Source organism: Phoenix dactylifera, chromosome 16 (genome assembly GCF_051530095.1).
Source record: "Phoenix dactylifera cultivar Ajwa chromosome 16, Ajwa_hap1_PhDact_Kaust_v1.1, whole genome shotgun sequence".
Taxonomy (NCBI): domain Eukaryota; kingdom Viridiplantae; phylum Streptophyta; class Magnoliopsida; order Arecales; family Arecaceae; genus Phoenix; species Phoenix dactylifera.
The window spans coordinates 3,435,921-3,457,932 of record NC_143205.1 but is presented as its reverse complement, the minus strand read 5'-3'; the positions used below and the strand labels follow the sequence as shown (position 1 = coordinate 3,457,932).

The following is a 22,012-nucleotide window of genomic DNA, read 5'->3' as shown; positions in this document are numbered from 1 at the left end:
TTATGTTTGGTACAAAATAAAGCTAAGAGATGTAACATAAATGATAGGTTTTATGCCTATTTTACTAAGAAAAAAGATAAAATAAATATCATCAGAAGGATGGTATTCTTTTTTCATGCTAGATTATCGAGTGGATGTAATATGAAATTGTTGTTGCTCGATGAAAATGCTTCTATTTTTGTTTTGTTGAAACCCATAAAGGTTATTACTTGAATTGTTTATTTAAGGATATTATTAAAAATTTGGTAATATTCCAATATAAAATTGACTCCAACTAAACATAGTAATATTTTTTGGTGTCATTTTTTGAGGTATTTTTTTCACTAATCAAATATGGTAAAATTTATTTTCCTCGCTAATCATTATTTTAGATAAATGAGTTCGAAGAATAGTCAAATTATCTAGTAATCTAACATACCCAATCAAATGAATCCTAAAGAAAAAGCAGTTATTTGTTAGATGATACAATATTTTTCAAAGGAAAAATTAGTATATTTTCAATTTTGAATTTTTAAATCTAGAAAACAATTCAATACTAATAATTGTTGTTATTCTTGTTATGCAATGACTACTATAATGAGATAAACAATTAAATAATGGTTATTACATTATAATTCTCATGAGATACCATATTTTCTCAAGCACTAATATAATAACCATTATAATAACGTTAAAGAGGTTCCTAACTCCTTTCTCATTCACTTTATGCTTGTGGTTTAACACTTATGTATTTAACCATAGTTAGAAGACTTAATTGAGGTTGACTTGTGCCATTGTTCAGAACATTACCGGTAGCATTTCACGCCATGACCTTCTTTAGTTTTGTTCAATTGTCACCTAACGTATTATCAATTTTATTCTAGAAAAAATGAGTAAAGGGCATAAGAACTGTTGGTGGGGTGTCTTGCAAGAGAAGAATATTTACATAATAAAATAGGAATGCACTATTTTGATAAATCACCATTAATCTATAAATTATATGTGCAACTAGAGAGATGTATATCTTTCAAGTGACACTGAGATTGTGAAAGTATATGATCCTTTGATAATTACTATCCTAAACTGCTTTAGTTCATGTGCCTATTTAAAGTTTTGCCCAATTCTAAATCTCTAGAAATTGTAGGCCAAGAAGATTCACAATAAGAAGAATTTATCTCACAAACGTCCTCACTCTCTCTCTCTTGCTCTTGGTGAAGTAAAACTCTAGCCTAGCTTTGCCTACGTCTGTCTCTCTCTCTCTCTCTCTCTCTTGGTGGTATGTGTGTTAGATTGATGGGAGAAATCCTATGGTGACGACTCCATTTATACGGGAGTGACAATGCCAAGGTTTCTATTCTTGGCACTCTAGAGTCTCAGTCGGACTCTAACAAGAGTCTCAGTTGGACTCTAACAAGACAGGATATGAAGGTGAGGTGGCAGACTTAGGTTGCCTCTTAGGGGTTCTAGAAGGACTCTGACATGAGAGGGCGCTGGCCACTAGGGTCCGCCCCCTTCTACATGTGCACATCCCCATTGGGATTGTGCCATTTAGGTGGTGCCAAAGGTAGCTAGGTGGAGGCTACTTTTCTACTTAGCCACCTCCACTTGGATAGGATCCAAGTGACCTGGAATTAGCCTAAGTCATGCTTAACCTAACTTGGCCAATTCTTGTATCTAAAGTATTTCTTTAGCCTAATCTCTTCTTTAATCAAACTTAAGATCTTTTATGATCCAATCCATGAGAGAATTATCGATTAGAATCTTATTCCTATTGTTCTGAAGATAAGCGGCATATGCTTGATGCGTCATTAGAATAAGTCAACTCAAGTTTTCACTCTCCAATAACCTGCTCCTTTAGGAATGCTTTAGTTGCGTATTAGCGATGTAGTTTAGCATGAGGATATGGAATCCATAATGCATTATTGAACCTCTTGGTGAGTAGGATGAAACTAACTAATCTCCTCATTTCTACATAAGTTGCATCTTATAATTTAGTCTTCCATCATTTCAGTATTCTTGTATAACCATTGAGTAGGATATGGAGTTCATAATACATTACTGAACCTCTTGGCGAGTAGAATGAAACTAACTGATCTCCTTGTTCATGCATTATTTGTATCATATAATTCAATCTTCCATCATTTTAGTGTTGTTGTATAACCATTGAATGCTGCATTCTCAAACCCTTAGTTATATAAAGCCATGGCCATCAAACCAATTTAGTCATATAAAGTCATGGCCATCAAACCAATTTGTACTTAATTATTAGTGATAATAATTTTTTAAACATAATTATTTCTAGACCTTTTAAGTTACTGCATGGACTTCAGTTCTTATATGTCTAACCCTCTGATTTGATATAGATATTATATCATTATGATGATTTCTATATCGAGCAGCTAGACTCTCACTCGTATCTGGACCTAGTAAATCATTGTACTCTTTATCAAGTATATAGTCTAAGATATTATTACCGATACACGAGTTTAGCCGCAAATTTATTGATCTCTAGAGTATAACAAGGTGTCATGTCCTTTAAGCTAAGGAACCACTTTGCAAGCTATGCATTTGTTTCACACATTTGCCCTCGACGGTGGTTTGTAAGATGAATTGCCACTATTAACCATTCGGTATGATGATATACATAGGTGTTCATGCAAGATCTCACCTCTGTGAAAGGAGAACTCAACAAAATCATTATCCACCTTAACATCTTTATAAGTACAACACTCATCCTTATCCATAATTATAAATATATTTCTCATACTTGGGAATATCAAAACCTTCATGTCACTACAACAAAATATATATTTTCCGACGCTTTTTAAAGTGTATACCGATGCTTATAAGCGTCGGTAATTTCAATGCCGACGCTTTTAAAAGCGTCGCCTATGTTAGAGTGGATTTTTTTTACCGACGCTTTTGGAAAGCATCGAAAATAACGAAATTTTTGCCCACGCTTTAAAGCGTCGGCAATAGTTATTATAACGATGCTTTAAAGCATCGTTATAGTTATTTTTTTAAAAAAAAATAAAAAGCTCAGTTACAAATTTAATGACGCTTTAACGGGAGCTTTTGTTTTCTTTTTTTTTTGGGGGAAAAAACCCTGTATCCATCAAGAAAAAAAATCAAGATAAGGAAAGAAAAAGAGAATGAAAGAAGGGGTTAGGGATCACTGTGACTAGGAGAAATTTCGACCTGGCAGTCGATGGGTTAGGGATCACTGCATCGGTTCTTGCTCTCCGCTGACCATTAGTTTTGACATCAAATGGCAACACTCAAAATCTTACTCCCCGAAAAATGGCGAGACTTAAATATTCTCAATTTCATTAGACAGTACGAGTCGATCAACGTAGGTAAAAATAATTTATTGGATTTCATCTGAAAATAACAGAGATCCGAATTGGAGCTGTACCTTGGATAAGAAGGGTTCAAGAACGGTGACGACCGTAACGAGGGATGGATCCAGCCCTATCTCTTCTTTGGCCTCCCTCATGGCCGTCTCGCGATCGTCCGCATCGCCCTCCTCCGCCTTCCCCCCCGGCAACGACACTTCACCTAATTAATAATACCCAGCAATGAATTAAAGCAAAAGCCTGAATCTCAGCAATCCCTTTGGATCAGAGTAAGGAAGGGAGACATTAATTGGAGATGGAACGAACCGGAGTGGGTGGAGAGGTTGGAGGAGCGCTTGGTGAGGATGATGCGGAGATCGCCGCAGTCGCCCTCGAAGAGGCACATGAGGACGGAGGCCCTCTTGGGCCGGAACTGCTCGGGCCGTTGGAGGGCGGGCGGCACGGCGGACTCAGCCAGCCCCATCCCGGAGAAGACCTTGCCCCGCGCGTCCACGGCGTCATCGTCATCGGTGTCAGCCGGGGAGGGAGGGGGCTTGTAGAGATGGAGGTCGGGAGCAGAGAGAGGGGAGGACTCGTCGAGGTCCTGGACCGAGAGGAGATCCCTCACGTCAATGAAGCCCAAGAGGAAGAAGGCGGCTGGGGGAATGGGAAAGGAGGTTTTGCTGGGGGTTGGGATGAAGACGGGGGTTAGGGAATTGTATCAAAAGAAAAGAAAAAGTCCGTCCGCAAGTATTGGGGGGATATTTTGGCCGCTCGCGGGTTTTTGGAGCGGCGGGGCGAGGGGGGGGGGGGGGTGGAATTTGGCCTCCGACGATGCTTCATATGAAGCGTTGTTAGGCAGATTTCAAATTTTTGGCCTCCGACGACGCTTATAAACTTCGTCCGAGGCCAAAGCTTACTCCCAACCCTTATTAGCGTCGTCTAATTTTAATATTTTTTAACGCTACCCACAAGCGTCGGCAAATATTGGCATAGTGACAAAATTGCCGACGCTTCTTTCTCGCGTCGGCAATAAAAGGTTGGAAAAACCTATTTTTGCTGTAGTGTGTGGAAAATATTCGGGTTTACTAAGATAAATCTCATGGAGCCCTTGTGGACTCTATCCTGGCTCCAAGGCTATTGTGTGACATATACTATATACTATTTATGACTGTGTGCAGAAAGGAGATAGCCATGACATCTCAACAATTCCTATATTAAATATGCCAATAGCTTTTGGAGCATATACTATTCTAATAATAAGGACATTTCTTTTCTTTTATATTCCATAAAGCTTGAACTTAGATCTGATCTTACCTTGATCTAAATGCATTAGGTCGGGCTGGATTATTCTTAACTTGGTCGGGCTGGATAATTCTCATTTTTCCATAAAAGTGACCTAGTTATATGTATTAGATCTAGATCTATAAATTAAATTCAAAATTAAGATGTGCCTAGAGTTTTCAAATTTTTTGGAATCTTTGCCATGTAGTGATCCATGCTTCAAGGTTCATGCTCTAGAATCAAACCAGAAATGAGAATTTGGGAGAGTCAGTGAAGCAAGTAGAGGGAAGTTCTTTTGATATGGATGGTGTGCTCTAAAAATCAAAGCACAAAGGCCTATTGCAATAAGTTAAACATGGAGGACATTGGGCCAAAGGCTCCTTGCACTCATTTAATTAATAGAAATGAAGCAGATAAAAGGGAAAGATAAGGTAGCACTACTTCTGGTATATTGAATGACACTATTAAATATAAACTACAAATGGAAGCAAGATGATATAATAAAGGAGGTGAAAGATAATTCCTTTTTGACAATCTACATTTGGAAAATTGTAATACTCAATCTAGAGTGAACTAGGCCAGGTTCTTCTTGACCGGCTTGGTGTTTAAGGGTCACAAGCTTGGGCTTTATAGCCCATGGCCTAGCTTGAAAATCCTTAAGTGTCAATAATTGCTGACTAATGAAGTAGAACAGCAAGAACAGAGATGAAGATTGAAAGAAAAAGAATTTGATTAAGAATGGAGATGGGAAAAGAGAATCGTCACAAGAAGATTGAGAGTAAAAGTGTTTTCATTCACTTCTGTTTTCAGAATACAAGAACTGAATACAAGAAGTCTAAACTCAGAATACTAGAGTTGAATACAAGAACACTTCTACCTCTCTTCTGTCATACTACTCTGTTTATATAACAGCCTCATTAACCACCAAGTAACTGATGCAACAGTATAACAGTCTTTCTAACTGACTAACAATTCTAACTGAAGCTTAACAAACTTAACTGAATCAACTGAATTACAGCTACGTTTAACAAACATAGTAAAGGCTGTATAAATAGAACTGCAACACTCCCCCTCAAGATGGTATGTGAATGTTATGAACACCTGAGGATGATAGTATTATGTTGATGATTAACACAACCATTGAGGAAGTATCTAATTAAGTACTACAAGTTAACATAATACACCATTACTGAGTTCGACACTCTCGACACATTAGAAGAATGAGATCAAGATGTCCTTCAATGATTAATAATGAGATAAAATTTGTGATAGAAAAGGGATAGTGAATTCTAAATACTAATTCAGCAAAGTTTCAAGTAACACGTACTCTTAAGGGCAAAATAGTAATTTTCATTGTTAAGAGTATGTAGCACTACCATGGCATACATTCAAAATTGCTTGAAGTATATTTCATTGATTGTATGGATGAGTCTAACCTTAAGATGCAGCAAAGTATGGAATAAGTCGACCCCAACAAAGGTGGAGTCGATCCTGGCACATCATGGAACGATCAAGCACATCTCTGCAAAAATAGCATGGATGAACAGTAGTGGAGTCGACCCCAAGTATGCTTGAGTTGACCCCAGCTTCAAGCCTCAAGAAAACAAGTCTCTGAAATTTATTGAGAGAGCCGACCCCAGATGGGGCCGACCCCAGGAATGCTTGAGTCGACCCCAATGGAGTCGACCCCAACTAAACATGAGTCGACCCCAAGGCTATGTCGTTCAAAACTGTGTCTTTGGAATTTCTGAGAGGGTCGACCCCAATAGAACTTGAGTCGACCCCATTGTAGCTTGAGTCGACCCCAAAAAGAGTTGAGTCGACCCCAGTGAAAAACAGCTGAAATACAAGGTTCTGTGATTTCTGAGAGGGTCGACCCCACTGTAGCAGGAGTCGACCCCAGTGAAAGTTGGGTCGACCCCACTGGAAGTTGAGTCGACCCCAAGTCTAATGGACAGTGGTTTGAGTCGACCCCAGCATGGGCAGAAGCATAACCGCTAGTTCTGCAGAAGTATTTTTTGACCACTCAACGGCTAGTAACGGATAGTTTTTCAAATCTGACCAATGGAGAGTAACCAAAACATGTGGAAAAGTATTTATAATGACACTATTCATGAGAACAAGACATCTTTTGCATGAAAATCAAAGTTCACTCAAAAAAGACAAAGCCCTAGTATTCTTCATCAAGGTGCTTCATTCAAGAGTTAAAAGAAAGTGGCTGAGCAGATCAAAAGAGGCATTAAGAGCTCCACCAACCCTTGAAGAGTGAAGCATTTCTTGACAAAGAAGAGAAGAGCCATATTAAAGCGATAACAATATTCTAACTCTTCTTTGTAGCTTATATTTGTTATATCTGCTCATCTAGAATTTTCAATCTTCTTCTACTTAAAATCTTGTAAGGTTTGTTGGTGAGCTCGTAAAACCAACAGTGAAGGTTTGTTGGTGAGCTCGTAAAACCAACGGTATAGGTTTGTTGGTGAACCCGTAAAACCAACGGTGAAGATTTGTTGGTGAGCCCGTAAAACCAACATAGATTTTTGGTGATCCCGAAAAACCAAGTGTAAAGGTTTTTGGATTGTGAGCCTGGAAAACAATCCAACTGTAATCCGCGAGATTATAGTGAATTTCCAAGGGGTCTCTTGGGGAGTGGACGTAGGTGTGAGGATGATAATGTTATTTTGATGATTAACAAGCAATTATCTAGAGTATGTTATAAGTTAAATCGATACTTCATTTATAAGTCTATTACTCTCAGTATATTTGTATAAATTGATATAGATACATTTCATTATTTATTTGAATGAATCTAACCTTGAGATGCAGCAAAGTGTGGATTGAGTTGACCTAAGGGATGATTGGGTCGACCCCGGCACATCAAGAAAGCATTTGGCACACTTCTGCAAAAATGGCACAAATGAACAGTGAGTTGGGTCGACCCAAGGAAAGCATGAGTCGACCCAAACATCAAGATCCTCAAAACAACTCAGAAAATGGTTCTCTGGATTTACTGAGAGGATCGACCCAAGATATAGTTGAGTCGACCCAAGCTTGAGTCGACCCAAGCTTGAGTCGACCCAAACCCTGAGTGGGTCGACCCAAAGGCAAGACAGAATAGAAGACAGAAAAGGTTCTCTGGAAACCCTGTTAGGGTCGACCCAAGAAGAAGTTGAGTCGACCCAACTGAACCTTGAGTCGACCCAAAGAAAGGTTGGGTCGACCCAAGTGAAGAAAGGCTGAATTGTAAGTTTCTGTGTTTCTGAGAGGGTCGACCCAAGGAATGTTTGAGTCGACCCAAGTGAAAGTTGGGTCGACCCAAGGACAGGTTGAGCCGACCCAAACACGGGCAGAAGCATAACGGCTAGTTCTGCAGATGTACTTTTTATCCTTCCAACAGTGAGTAACGGCTAGTTTTTGAATTCTAACCATTGGGGCTTGTCCAATGGATGTAGGAAACTATTTAAAGTGGCACTATTCATCAGATAGAACATCTTTTCCAAAGAATATCAAAGAGTACACAAAAAAGAGAAAGTGCCCTAATCTTCTTCATCCAAGTGCTTCATTCAAGAATCAAAGGAAAGTGGTTGAGCAGATTCAAAGAGTCATCAAGAGCTCCATCCACCCTTAAAGAGAGAAGCATCCTTGGAAAAGAAGAGAGAAGTCACATCAAGCGATAAATACTTTCTAAACTCTTCTTTGTTGATTATATTGTTTCATTTGCTCATCTAGGAGTTTAAATCTTCTTCCTTTATTTGTTAAACTACTTGTAAAGGTTGGTTGGTTAGCCCGCAAAACCAACGGAATAGGTTGATTGGTGAATCCGGAAAACCAATTGTAAAGGTTCGTTGGTGAGCCCGAAAAACCAACATAGGTTCGTTGGTGAGCCCGTAAAACCAACATAGGTTTTTGGTGAACCCGGAAAACCAAAGTGTAAAGGTTTTTGGATTGTGAGCCCGGAAAACAATCCAACTGTAATCCGCGGGATTATAGTGAATTCTCAAGGGGTCGCTTGGGGAGTGGACGTAGGTGCTAAGGAGAGCACCGAACCACTATATTTCTTGTTGTTTGTATTGTGAGTTGTTTAAGTTTACTAACTCATCATTTAACACAAGTAAGATAATTAAAATTAAAAGAAACCAATTCACCCCCCCCCCCTCTTGGCTTGTCACCTTGGGCAACAAGTGGTATCAGAGCAAGGTGCTCCAATAGTACTCATTGATCTCACAATCAAGAGTTAAAGATCATGACAACCCAAGTGGGATGTTCTATGAGTGAGGGTCAATCCACAAATAGACCACCTCTATTTAATGGCACAAACTACACATATTGGAAAGCTAAGATGAGGATATTCATTCAAGCTTCAGACTATGAATTATGGTACATCATAACTAGAGGACCTCACACACCCACACTTAATATAGAGGGCACTATCATACCCAAACCAGAAATGGATTGGAATGAAAGTGATAGAAGATTGGCACAGTTAAATGCAAAAGCTATAAATGTACTTTATTGCTCATTAGATGTAAGTGAATTTAATAGAATATCTACTTGCATTATGTTGCCCAGTAGATACAACCCAAGAGGGGGGGGGGGGTGAATTGGGTCTTTTAAAACTTTTATGCTACTTCTTAAACTTTTTGATTAACTATGCTAAGTTGTATAGATGCACAGTGAAAGTTAAACTTAGCAAGGGATTGATGTATAGACTTCGACTTGATTAAATATGCTTGCAACTAAGGGAAGTGGGGATAAGAATTAAGCAAGCAATTTATCTAAGTAAGTAAGTGTGTTAGTTAGACAATAACTAGAGGCATTACAAACACAAAGGACATATAGTGGTTCGGTGCACCCCAGCACCTACATCCACTCCCCAAGACCTCTTGGGAATTTCACTATAATCCTACCGATTACAGCCGGTTGTTTTACAAGCTCACAACCCAACTTGTTGTTTTTACGAGCGCACAACGAACTCGGTCGGTTTTCCCAGGCTCACCGACTAGAACCAACCCCGATTGTTTTCCCGGGCTCACAATCAAACCCTTACACGTTGGTTTTACCCTCGGCTCACCAACAAACCTATCTCCGTTGGTTTTCCCCTTTGGCTCACCAACAAACCTATCTCCGTTGGTTTTCCCTTTGGCTCACCAACAAACCTTACACCGTTGGTTTTCCCTTTGGCTCACCAACAAACCTTTAACCCCTTGATTCAATCCCTTGATTGAATCAAGTTACAAGATATTAAAACAAGGAATAAAAACAAATCAAAGCTTCTTAAACAAGCAGATATGACAATATAAACAAATAGAGTAAAGAGAAGCCCTCAAACGAGTTTTGAAGATGGAGGAGCTCGGCTTCTTCTTTACTTGATCCTCCTCTGATTTGGCATGAAGTAGAGGATCCCCGAGGCAGCACGCGGATGGAGAGGAAGCTTTCGGATTCACTTGGATGCTCTTCTTCTCTCTATTTCGTTTTGGATGGCCCTTTTGTGCTTGTGGGAGATTTCCTTTGTAATCTCTTTGAGATCTCTTTCCTAGATGATCTCTCCCACTTCCATGCATTCTCCCCTAGCTCTCTTCTTGTTTTTATAGCTTTAGATGGAGTGGAAACAAGAATATAGCCGTTAGAGACAAAAATAGAGCCGTTGGAACCAGTCTGCAGCTCCTGACAATATGACCGTTGGGTTTGGAGTCGACTCGCGCGATCAGGAGTCGGCTCGGCTGTAGCAGGAGTCGACTCGAGCTTTTCCGGAGTCGACTCGGCAACTGTTCCAAGTTTGAATTAAAGTTGCCGTCTTGACTGGGAGTCGACTCGACTTAACCCGGAGTCGACTCGCCAACTTCTGGCGCTGACCTGGCAATTTTGGAGTCGGCTCATCCTCTGTAGTCCGTGGATCCAAATTTGAATTTTGTCCACTCGACTCGACTCGACTGTCCTGGGAGTCGACTCGAATCTCAAAGCCCGAACTCCCGATTCTCTGTCTTTTGGCTCATCCAGTCTTGGAGTCGACTCGAACTTCCTTGGAGTCGACTCGGCTCTCAGTTTCCGAAAGTTGGTCTTCTGCCATCTTAGTGTAGCGCTGCCTTGGAGTCGACTCGAGCTGTCTGGGAGTCGACTCGAATCTCAGAGTCGGAAAACTGATCCTCTGTATTTTGGAGCCGCGCTGCCTTGGAGTCGACTCGACTTGTCTTGGAGTCGACTCGCCTCTCAGAGACGAAAATACCGTCTTCTGTCTTGGGGTTGCGCTGTCTTTGGAGTCGACTCGGACTTTGTGGGAGTCGACTCGAATCTCAGTGTCCAAAAACTGCTTCTCTGAGTTTTCCCTTGTGTACCACTGAGAGTCGACTCTCGCTTTCTTTGGAGTCGACCCGACAACCATTGGAGTCGACTCGCATTCCTCAGGAGTCGACTCGAATCTCAGGGTCGAAAATCCCTCTCTGACTTTTCTGCCTTTTACACCCTGGAGTCGACTCGTTCTACTCTCGAGTTGACTCGCCAAGCATTGGAGTCGACTCGAATTCCTCAGGAGTCGACTCGAAGACTATTCTTTTAAATTTTCCTTGAATTTGCTCCTCCAATTTGAATCTTTTGAACTTGAGACTTGGGCCAATAACTTGTAGCTTTCTTCCAACTTTTCTTGAGTGCTTTTAGAGGCCTTCTTGTGTTCTTCCAACTTGCTATGTTCCTTGCAACATAAATATCTTTCTCCTTGCAACATAAACATTAGTATCTATACTTCAAGGTTTTGTGATCATCAAAATCAATCTATGAATCAATCTTTGGGTCATCAATCTCCCCCTTTTTGATGATGACAAAACTTGGAGTATATGCAATATAAAAGATATTGTTTTCTAGAAGTAATACATAGCTAAGTTGCATGAAGTAGAAAACATATATATTTGAAACATACTTCATGATACTGCTTTAGATTCAATCAGCTTAACACAATCAATTTAAGCTGATTTGTACTCAATACAAAAAGCATTATAAGCATATACTTAAATATTTCTCCCCCTTTTTGACAACATCAAAAAAAAATAGGGAAACATTAAGCACAAATATTTCTTTTCCTTATTGTACTCTGATTTGAATGTTGAATTATTGCAAGAATATGAATCATATAACTCAAGGCAATAATATTGGAATCAGATTAGTGAGCACAGATCAGAGCCAATTAAGATAATTTCAGAGCAGAACACATTGAATGTGATTTCAAGAAGTTTTCTAATTTGATACCACAGATAGTTTTCTAATCAAGTGTGGGTGGAATCTCTCTTAGGTTAATTCAAGAAGTACCACAAATGATATTCAATGAAAAGCACGAATGGAAGTCTAACATCTCTTCAATAATAAGTATGAAAGCTTGTTCATTTAAGATCTTTTGCCCAATCTATTAAGTGTTTTATCAACAGGAGAGCAATTTAATTAATTTTCAGAGTAACAGGTCAAAACCTATATATGTAAAAGACACATCATCATGTTGGATCATTAAGTCTTAATAACTTCAAAGTTCTTTAATGATAATAAGATCATTGGGGCACAAACACCAAAATATGAAATCATGCAACATGATTTCTTTAGAGACTTTCTTTTATCTCTGTAGAAAGTAAGCACAATTTGATACATAACAATATGAATTGGCACACAATTTAAGTTCTAAAGTTCAAGTCAATTACACGTTATTCTCCCCCTTTTTCATTAAGTTAGAGGCTCTCAAGATTTGTAATTTGGTTCATGAGTGATGCATAAGATATACTAACCAAATAACACGCCTCAAGGTGTATCATAAAGATTTTCAGATTTAAATTTCAGATGATACATATTGGAGAGTATTAGGATCACTTTTCATTTAGTATTCTTTCCCTCTCCTATAGATTCATGTAATTAAGTTCCATAAGACCTCTCCTTCTGAAATTTTCTTTCTCCCCCTCAATTGATCATTCCATTTAAGAGTTTAGAATCCTAAGATAATGTTCAACAAAATTGTCAATCTCAAAAATATATTTTCTATAAGTTTCAGCTTATTTTCATAAGACTCAAGGTTTGAGATAAGACAACCTTTATAGAACTCATCTCAAGGTAATTAAAGCATGTCTTGCAATATAAGGAGGTTCATCAAAATCAATCCATAAAGTTCAAAGCATGCATCAAAATAAAGTGTCTTTGGGATAGGATACTGAATATCTAAAGCTCCCCCTCAAAAGATGCATTCTTCTTTAATCATTTTAAATTGTTGAATTTCAGATTATAGTGATAAACGTGAATAACACTGAAATTCTATGACATCGAGAATGTAGAGTAATCTAGTATTATTCAAAATTTGTAGCAATTACTCTTTCTAATCCTTTAAGAACAAGGTATGCTTCCTCTTCAACTTTGAGAAAATGTACTGAAATATTAATCAAAAATGATTCATTTGAAGCTCAGTTTCTTTCAAAACCATTTACATTTTCTTTCTTTTAGACTCATTTGAGTGAGGTGAAATATTTCTAGGCTTTAAGATCATTCACTATATTAATGGAAGTCTTTTATAATGTAGGAGGGAAAAACATATAGATGATCATTGAGGTATATATTTTATAAACTTCAATTTCTTAATCACAGTTTTTCAGCTATGTACACATGAAGCTCAATAAAATTTTAAATATTAAAATAAAGTCATATATTTAAAAATATTTGCTTGTAATCAAGATCATTGAAAGACACACCATTTAGACCAATATGAGTACACTTTGAAGATAAGAAATGATATGTTTCGGAAGTGTATCGGAGCGATCAAAATAAATTCTGTTTTTCTTACATTAACATTTTATTTAGTAATCATATGGAGTTTAAACTTTTATACAAAATCATATTCTGAATTTCATAAAGATTTTCAATAGAGGCTTTTTAAGTCATAGTTTGAGATATGTATCTTTCACATTGTGGCTCATCTTAAATTATTACAAAATAAGGATATTTTAACAAGTATTAGAACATTATGTATCAAAGTTAGGCAATTAGAAAGATAGATCAAAATCAATTTATTTTTCCTAAATAGAGATACTCTTCTCTTCTCCTTTCTACAATTTTATTCGACTTTCAGATTTTAGAGATGATTATGAATGACAAATCTGAAATTTCTTTTCAATAGAACCAAACAAAAGATGTTATGTAGCAATTCAAACATTCAAACAAATTGTCCAAGTATGAAACATTACAAAATATTGAGAATCCATAAATCAAGACATCATACCATATGCAAAATATACCATGTGTTAAGTCATGCATTAAAATACTAAGTACAAGAATGTCAAGGATCAAAATCAATTCTTTTCAAATAAACTCCCCCTATTTAAATATAATCTTGCAATAATTTCATCCTTAAAGTGTGTTTTCAAGTGATTAAAAATTTGACTTAATTCTACTTTCATTTACTTTGTTTTTCATTTATAACTTTCTTATGCTCTATACTCTATTTGCTCCCTATCCGGTGGAGTTGGGAAGGGGCACGAGGTACTACCACTAGCCTCCCTCTTGTGCCGTCCCTAATATGCCCTACACCGAATAGTTGGGTCAAATAGTGCCGGGTACTACCACTAGCCTCCCCATTGGCACCATCCCTATGATGAGCAGTATAGAAAGGTTAAAATGTTTACTTCAAAACCTCCCTATTTAAGTGTAATTAATTATGGATTTTATCCCTTCCAAAAGAATGCTCACACAAGTCTCACAAATGTGTCGAATATATTAAGTTTGTTTTGCTTTTCCTTAAGGTTGAAGTGTTTGCCTCTACTTGGATTTTACTTCTCTTGAATAATATCCATTTTCTTTTCTTTATCTCTCTCTCTTTTTGTTATTCTCAAGTAATTTTCATGAGAGAGCAGAATAGAGAATTAATCTTACGTATCATATATATGTATATCATGCAAACAATATTTTCATTATGCTCAAGGTTTCATAACTTCTCACAAGTTATTTTACATCAACATTTTAAGCATATACTTGTGTATTTCATGGTTATGACATAGGCAAAGATATATTTTAGTTTGGGCAAACCATGAAATAATTTCTAAAAGTATAAGTCAGTCAATACACATATAGACATGATATCAAAAATTAATAATTAAAGAATTTAATCATGCCATAATAAGATTTAAGTTACTGACTTTGCTCAACTAATTTGTGAGAAAGGTATCTAAATTACCTATTCATTATATGTTCTTCAAGCCAAACTAGATTTCTTATGTGTGAACTTTTGGCTGAAGAAGATCCTCTCTCTTGTTTGCATGTAAATGTTTAGTGTATCTTACATGAAGATATCCTTCAAGTTGAAATCTCTCATTTTTCTTTCTTGAAGGAAGGTCATTAGTTTCTTTAAGATACAAAGCATTCATCCAACATATATATTTTTTAACTAGATGACTCAATATAAGATATGACAATAGTTGCATGTTGAGTCACTTTACTCAAGAGATTGCCTAAATATAAGCAAGCACATATCATTTGAACTAAAGAGATAGATTCATTAACCAAGATAGTTTAAGTCAATTTAGTTTAGATTCTATTTGCTTAAGATAATTATCAATAAGATATGTTAACTATGTTTTAATCAATTTATCTTAAACATTTGTTTCTATCAAAATTCAGATTATGATTTATTTGTTATCAATAAAATATGATTAATTAAAGTTAGATTGAAGTCTTGCACAAGGTCACATAATAAGCATACAATCTGGTCTACTAGCTGTAAAATAATTATTCTATCATGCTTCAATACAGCTTTAACACAATAGATCTACTTTGCTCATCCTTTTCAAATTCTACAAGATGGGGTCATAGATATACCTTCTTCATGCCAATCTTCTATAAGAGTTTTCTTGTGGACTAACGTTGGTCAATGAAGATCCCCTTTCCTGTTTGTCTTAATTTGGAGTTTGAGAGAAGATGTTAATTCATTCATCATATTTCAAACTCACTTTGCAATATAACTCTTCATTAGTAGAACCAAAAATGATGTCATCAATGCATACTTTGAGCAAATAAGATATCACAAATTCATCTTTTTGATGCATAGATTTATCACTATTACTTTCTATCAAAAAGGTTGCTTAAGCTTTTATATATCATGCTTTTGATGCTTGTTCTAAATCACATATTGCTTTATCATATATGTAATGTGTATTTTTAAATATGGTGGTTATTTTTCATAGATCTCCTTTTTAATGAAGTAACCACATAGGAGTGACTTCTACACATTCATTTGACAGAATATAAAGCTCATGAAGCAAGCACATGATAATGATGATCTTTACTTCTAATCATGCAAGAATCTTTATCAAGATCTATTTCCTCTTTTCTTGATTTAGTCTTTTAGTAGTCATCAATTTTTCTTCATTAAGTGCATATGTAAAAGATTAACCATATAATTTGATTTTAGTATTTTGATAATAAATCATTAGTCTCATAAAGAATAAAATGAATTGATACTTCTACAACTAGAATTTTTCATGAATGTTCTATATGCATTGCTTGATGAATGATATCCAAGGATAGAAGTATCTTTATCAGATTTGGCATTATTTTCATAATAACATGTACGACTGAAAAATATGAAAGATATGCAATGGTTCATTTTCCATTTTTCAGAAGATCAAAATTTTCATCAAAAATAGAAATCATATGTATGACAAGCAGTGATGATAGTCTTTTAAAAATTTATTTAAGTAGATGACTATCATACATAATTGTCTTTTTCATTTCTTCAAGAATTCTATTAATCCTATTTTGCTTATGGTGTCCTTGGTGCTGAAATCATTGGATTTAATATTATTTTCTGTATAACCTTTATCAGGATTTTGGTTTTCAACACTGTGCCATGATACTCTTTATCTTCACAGTTTGGAAACCTTTATCATTTGAACCACTTTTACAAGATTTAGTAAATACAGAAAAATACTTCAGTTTTATTTTTCAAGAATAAATTCAATGTAAGCTTTTGAAAAACTTGGAGATGGAAACAACATCTTAAGATTTAGAAATGATTTTTGTTTGTTTCCTTAGTTAGCATGCATAGCAAAACTTTGACCTTTAAGTAGATAATCTAAGTAAGCCTATGGCAAGGTCTTTTGAGATTAAGTACATACTAGCATGAGTTGATTTTATATGCCAAGGATGGTTTCTTGGTATTCATAGTGCATATATTCAAAAGCATACCAAGTACACATTATCATATCTATGATCAATAAACAATAATGCCATGGATAATAACTCTCAATCAAGCATATAGAGAATTCATAGAGTTATTCTTAATAAATTGATTAATCATTTAGCAACTTATCCAATAGTGAGTAAAGTATACTAAAAAATGAAGAGATTTGATTATATTTCCAAAAGTATTTTCTATATCACAAAATTGATCACTACTAGCAAATCATATCAAATACTAAAGCACAAATAATGATGAGATGCAAGAATTACTGATTTCATTATTTTTTTGTTAATAACTTTTTAAGTTTCTTTATGTTCCATAGGTACCTTGGTACACCTATGTGTACATCCTCATTTTCTCATTTTGGGTACCCAAGCTTGCTTGAGTCCTTGAGAGTTAGGACATATGGTTCCTTTTGGAATCCATATCTGTTTAATAATAATAACTTTACCATTTGATTTAATTATACTAGAACGATAGGTAAAGTTGTTATTCCCATCCTTTTCATTTTTGAAATAAGTTATCTTATTTAATGGTTTGCTTGGTAAATTGATAACCTTTTTCTCTAGAGATTTATGGCTAAGTGAAGGAGTCAAGCTAAATTTTGATTTATCAAAATCAGCATATTGGCTTTCAAACATCATTTTTAATCTTTCTGAACTTACAGTGAATTTGTTAATAAAACATTTTAATTGGTTAATTTCTTTACTTAAGTTTTGATTTTCTTTAATTAAGCTATGATTTTTCTGAATCAATTCTTCTGAAAATGACCTTAAGCTTTCATTTTCAGAATTTAGTTTCTTAAGATTTTTATTCTTTACAGATAATTTTCTACAATCACTATACAACTCATGAAAAGCATTTAAAAGTTCATCATAAGAAAATTCTTCATGAGATTCGTTTGGTTTAAAATTAGATTCAGATTTTACTTTTTCTTCTAATGCCATAAAACATAAATTAGTTACCTTTTGTAGTTCACTGTTGCTCCTAACTTTCAATTCCTTGTCTGAATTTCTCTTGGTCAAGGCTTTCTTGCGTTTTACCTCTTTCTTCCTTTCTTCTTGCTTCCTCTTCTTCTTTGTCTTTAGGAAGCTGATTTGCCTTGGAGTCGACTCGGACCTTATTGGAGTCGACTCGGTTAACTTGAGGGTCGACTCTGAAATACTTGGGGTCGACTCGACTGAGATGGAAGTTTCAACACCTTTTTCTGCAGTCTCATTGTTAGTATGCAATTGAAGTACATGTGAGCTACTCTGAGATTTCTCATAAATATTTTCTAAAGTATCCCAGATCTCCTTTGCAGATAAGCATGCAGAAATTTCATTAAACATTGTTTCTTGAATCGCACAATATAATATGTTCATAGCTTTAGCATTTAATTGTGCTAAGTCTTTTTCATTAAAAGTTTGAGAGAGTGTGTGAGGGTCATTTATTATGATTTTCCAATAGTAATAGTTTTGTGATTGAATAAAGATGCGCATGCGTATTTTCCAATGTGCATAGTTTATGCCATTAAATAGTGGAGGTGTGTCAATTGCTTGTCCTTCTCCTAGAAAACTATCTATTTGAGTTGTCATGATCTTTGGCTCTAGTCGGTTAAGACTACAAATAATATTTGAGCACCTGCTCTGATACCACTTGTTGCCCAGTAGATACAACCCAAGAGGGGGGGGGGTGAATTGGGTCTTTTAAAACTTTTATGCTACTTCTTAAACTTTTTGATTAACTATGCTAAGTTGTATAGATGCACAGTGAAAGTTAAACTTAGCAAGGGATTGATGTATAGACTTCGACTTGATTAAATATGCTTGCAACTAAGGGAAGTGGGGATAAGAATTAAGCAAGCAATTTATCTAAGTAAGTAAGTGTGTTAGTTAGACAATAACTAGAGGCATTACAAACACAAAGGACATATAGTGGTTCGGTGCACCCCAGCACCTACATCCACTCCCCAAGACCTCTTGGGAATTTCACTATAATCCTACCGATTACAGCCGGTTGTTTTACAAGCTCACAACCCAACTTGTTGTTTTTACGAGCGCACAACGAACTCGGTCGGTTTTCCCAGGCTCACCGACTAGAACCAACCCCGATTGTTTTCCCGGGCTCACAATCAAACCCTTACACGTTGGTTTTACCCTCGGCTCACCAACAAACCTATCTCCGTTGGTTTTCCCCTTTGGCTCACCAACAAACCTATCTCCGTTGGTTTTCCCTTTGGCTCACCAACAAACCTTACACCGTTGGTTTTCCCTTTGGCTCACCAACAAACCTTTAACCCCTTGATTCAATCCCTTGATTGAATCAAGTTACAAGATATTAAAACAAGGAATAAAAACAAATCAAAGCTTCTTAAACAAGCAGATATGACAATATAAACAAATAGAGTAAAGAGAAGCCCTCAAACGAGTTTTGAAGATGGAGGAGCTCGGCTTCTTCTTTACTTGATCCTCCTCTGATTTGGCATGAAGTAGAGGATCCCCGAGGCAGCACGCGGATGGAGAGGAAGCTTTCGGATTCACTTGGATGCTCTTCTTCTCTCTATTTCGTTTTGGATGGCCCTTTTGTGCTTGTGGGAGATTTCCTTTGTAATCTCTTTGAGATCTCTTTCCTAGATGATCTCTCCCACTTCCATGCATTCTCCCCTAGCTCTCTTCTTGTTTTTATAGCTTTAGATGGAGTGGAAACAAGAATATAGCCGTTAGAGACAAAAATAGAGCCGTTGGAACCAGTCTGCAGCTCCTGACAATATGACCGTTGGGTTTGGAGTCGACTCGCGCGATCAGGAGTCGGCTCGGCTGTAGCAGGAGTCGACTCGAGCTTTTCCGGAGTCGACTCGGCAACTGTTCCAAGTTTGAATTAAAGTTGCCGTCTTGACTGGGAGTCGACTCGACTTAACCCGGAGTCGACTCGCCAACTTCTGGCGCTGACCTGGCAATTTTGGAGTCGGCTCATCCTCTGTAGTCCGTGGATCCAAATTTGAATTTTGTCCACTCGACTCGACTCGACTGTCCTGGGAGTCGACTCGAATCTCAAAGCCCGAACTCCCGATTCTCTGTCTTTTGGCTCATCCAGTCTTGGAGTCGACTCGAACTTCCTTGGAGTCGACTCGGCTCTCAGTTTCCGAAAGTTGGTCTTCTGCCATCTTAGTGTAGCGCTGCCTTGGAGTCGACTCGAGCTGTCTGGGAGTCGACTCGAATCTCAGAGTCGGAAAACTGATCCTCTGTATTTTGGAGCCGCGCTGCCTTGGAGTCGACTCGACTTGTCTTGGAGTCGACTCGCCTCTCAGAGACGAAAATACCGTCTTCTGTCTTGGGGTTGCGCTGTCTTTGGAGTCGACTCGGACTTTGTGGGAGTCGACTCGAATCTCAGTGTCCAAAAACTGCTTCTCTGAGTTTTCCCTTGTGTACCACTGAGAGTCGACTCTCGCTTTCTTTGGAGTCGACCCGACAACCATTGGAGTCGACTCGCATTCCTCAGGAGTCGACTCGAATCTCAGGGTCGAAAATCCCTCTCTGACTTTTCTGCCTTTTACACCCTGGAGTCGACTCGTTCTACTCTCGAGTTGACTCGCCAAGCATTGGAGTCGACTCGAATTCCTCAGGAGTCGACTCGAAGACTATTCTTTTAAATTTTCCTTGAATTTGCTCCTCCAATTTGAATCTTTTGAACTTGAGACTTGGGCCAATAACTTGTAGCTTTCTTCCAACTTTTCTTGAGTGCTTTTAGAGGCCTTCTTGTGTTCTTCCAACTTGCTATGTTCCTTGCAACATAAATATCTTTCTCCTTGCAACATAAACATTAGTATCTATACTTCAAGGTTTTGTGATCATCAAAATCAATCTATGAATCAATCTTTGGGTCATCACATTACTGCTAAAGAAATTTGGGACAAACTTGAGGTCACTCATGAAGGGACCAATCAAGTTAAGGAGTCAAAAATAAACATATTAGTACACAAGTATGAATTGTTTAAAATGGAATCTACTGAGTCCATAACTGATATGTTTACTCGTTTTACTGAAATTATAAATGGGCTTAAGAGTTTGGAAAAGTCTTACACTAACTCTGAATTGGTGCGAAAAAATTCTCAAGTCTCTACCAAGAATTTGGGAGGCCAAGGTAACCGCAATTCAGGAAGCTAAGGACCTCAACACACTGCAATTAGAGGAGCTTCTAGGATCACTCATGACCCATGAGTTGACAATGAGGCAAAATTCAGAAGATGAGGTTAAGAGAAGAAAGCCCATTGCCCTAAAGACTATCACCCCTAAACAACTAACTGAATCAGAAGATTCAGATGATGATGATGAATTTGATGAAGAAGGGATGGCTATGCTTGGAAGAAAATTCAGAAAATTTATGAGAGGTAAGAATAGATTTTATAGAAAGAAACCCTTCCTCAAAGGTAGCTCAAGCAAAGAAAAGGGTAAGGACAAAGAAAAGGAAAAAGAAACTCATATTTGCTATGAGTGTAACAAATTCGGGCATTATAAGATAGATTGCCCAGATTTGAAATGGATGGCAAGAAAACTGAAAAAGAAGAACTTCATGGCTGAATGGAGTGAAAGTGAGGAGTCAAGTTCGGAAGAGGAAGATCATCAAGAGACGGCCCAAATGTGTCATATGGCCAATGACGATGAGGTAGATTCTGAACTTGACTGTGATTTTACTGTTGATGAATTACATGATGCATTCTTAGAACTCATGGAAGAACATAAGAAACTAATCAATAAAAATAAAGTTCTAAAAGAAGAAAATCAATCTCTTGTCAAAGATAAGTTAAAACTATCTCATAACTATGAAACATTAAGTAGGAAACTTACAAACGAAACTAAGAATCTAATTGCTGAAAATATCAAGTTAAAAGAAGATGCTGAAAAATATAAATCCTTAGTAGATAAGTTTACACTTAGTTCTACCAAACTAAATATGATTCTTGACAGTCAAAAAGCTGTATATGATAAGGCTGGTTTAGGATATAAAACAAATAGGAAACAAAAATTCTTAAAGAACATTTTTGTAAAAGCTAAAAATGAAAATATTACTTGTCATTGCTGCAATAAATTAGGACATAGAGCATATGAATGTAACTATAGAAAGTCCAGTCAAAACAAATTAAGTAATAATCAAAAGATTAAATTCAAGAAAGTTTGGGTTCCAAAAGAAACATCAAGTACTAACCCTAAAGGACCCAACATAGTTTGGGTACCTAAAGCTCTTTCTT

General features: G+C 36.8%; 1 protein-coding gene across 1 annotated transcript; it reads right to left on the bottom strand.

Annotated features, from left to right (window-relative positions):
* Window positions 1-2,643: 2,643 nt before the first annotated feature.
* LOC113461197 (nudix hydrolase 15, mitochondrial-like) lies at window positions 2,644-3,798 on the bottom strand. The gene is made up of 3 exons (XM_026800837.1): window positions 3,642-3,798; window positions 3,395-3,537; window positions 2,644-2,649 (listed from the first exon to the last, which is right to left on the bottom strand). Exons 1-3 carry the CDS (start codon window positions 3,796-3,798, stop codon window positions 2,644-2,646), a joined length of 306 nt encoding a protein of 101 aa, XP_026656638.1.
* Window positions 3,799-22,012: the final 18,214 nt, after the last annotated feature.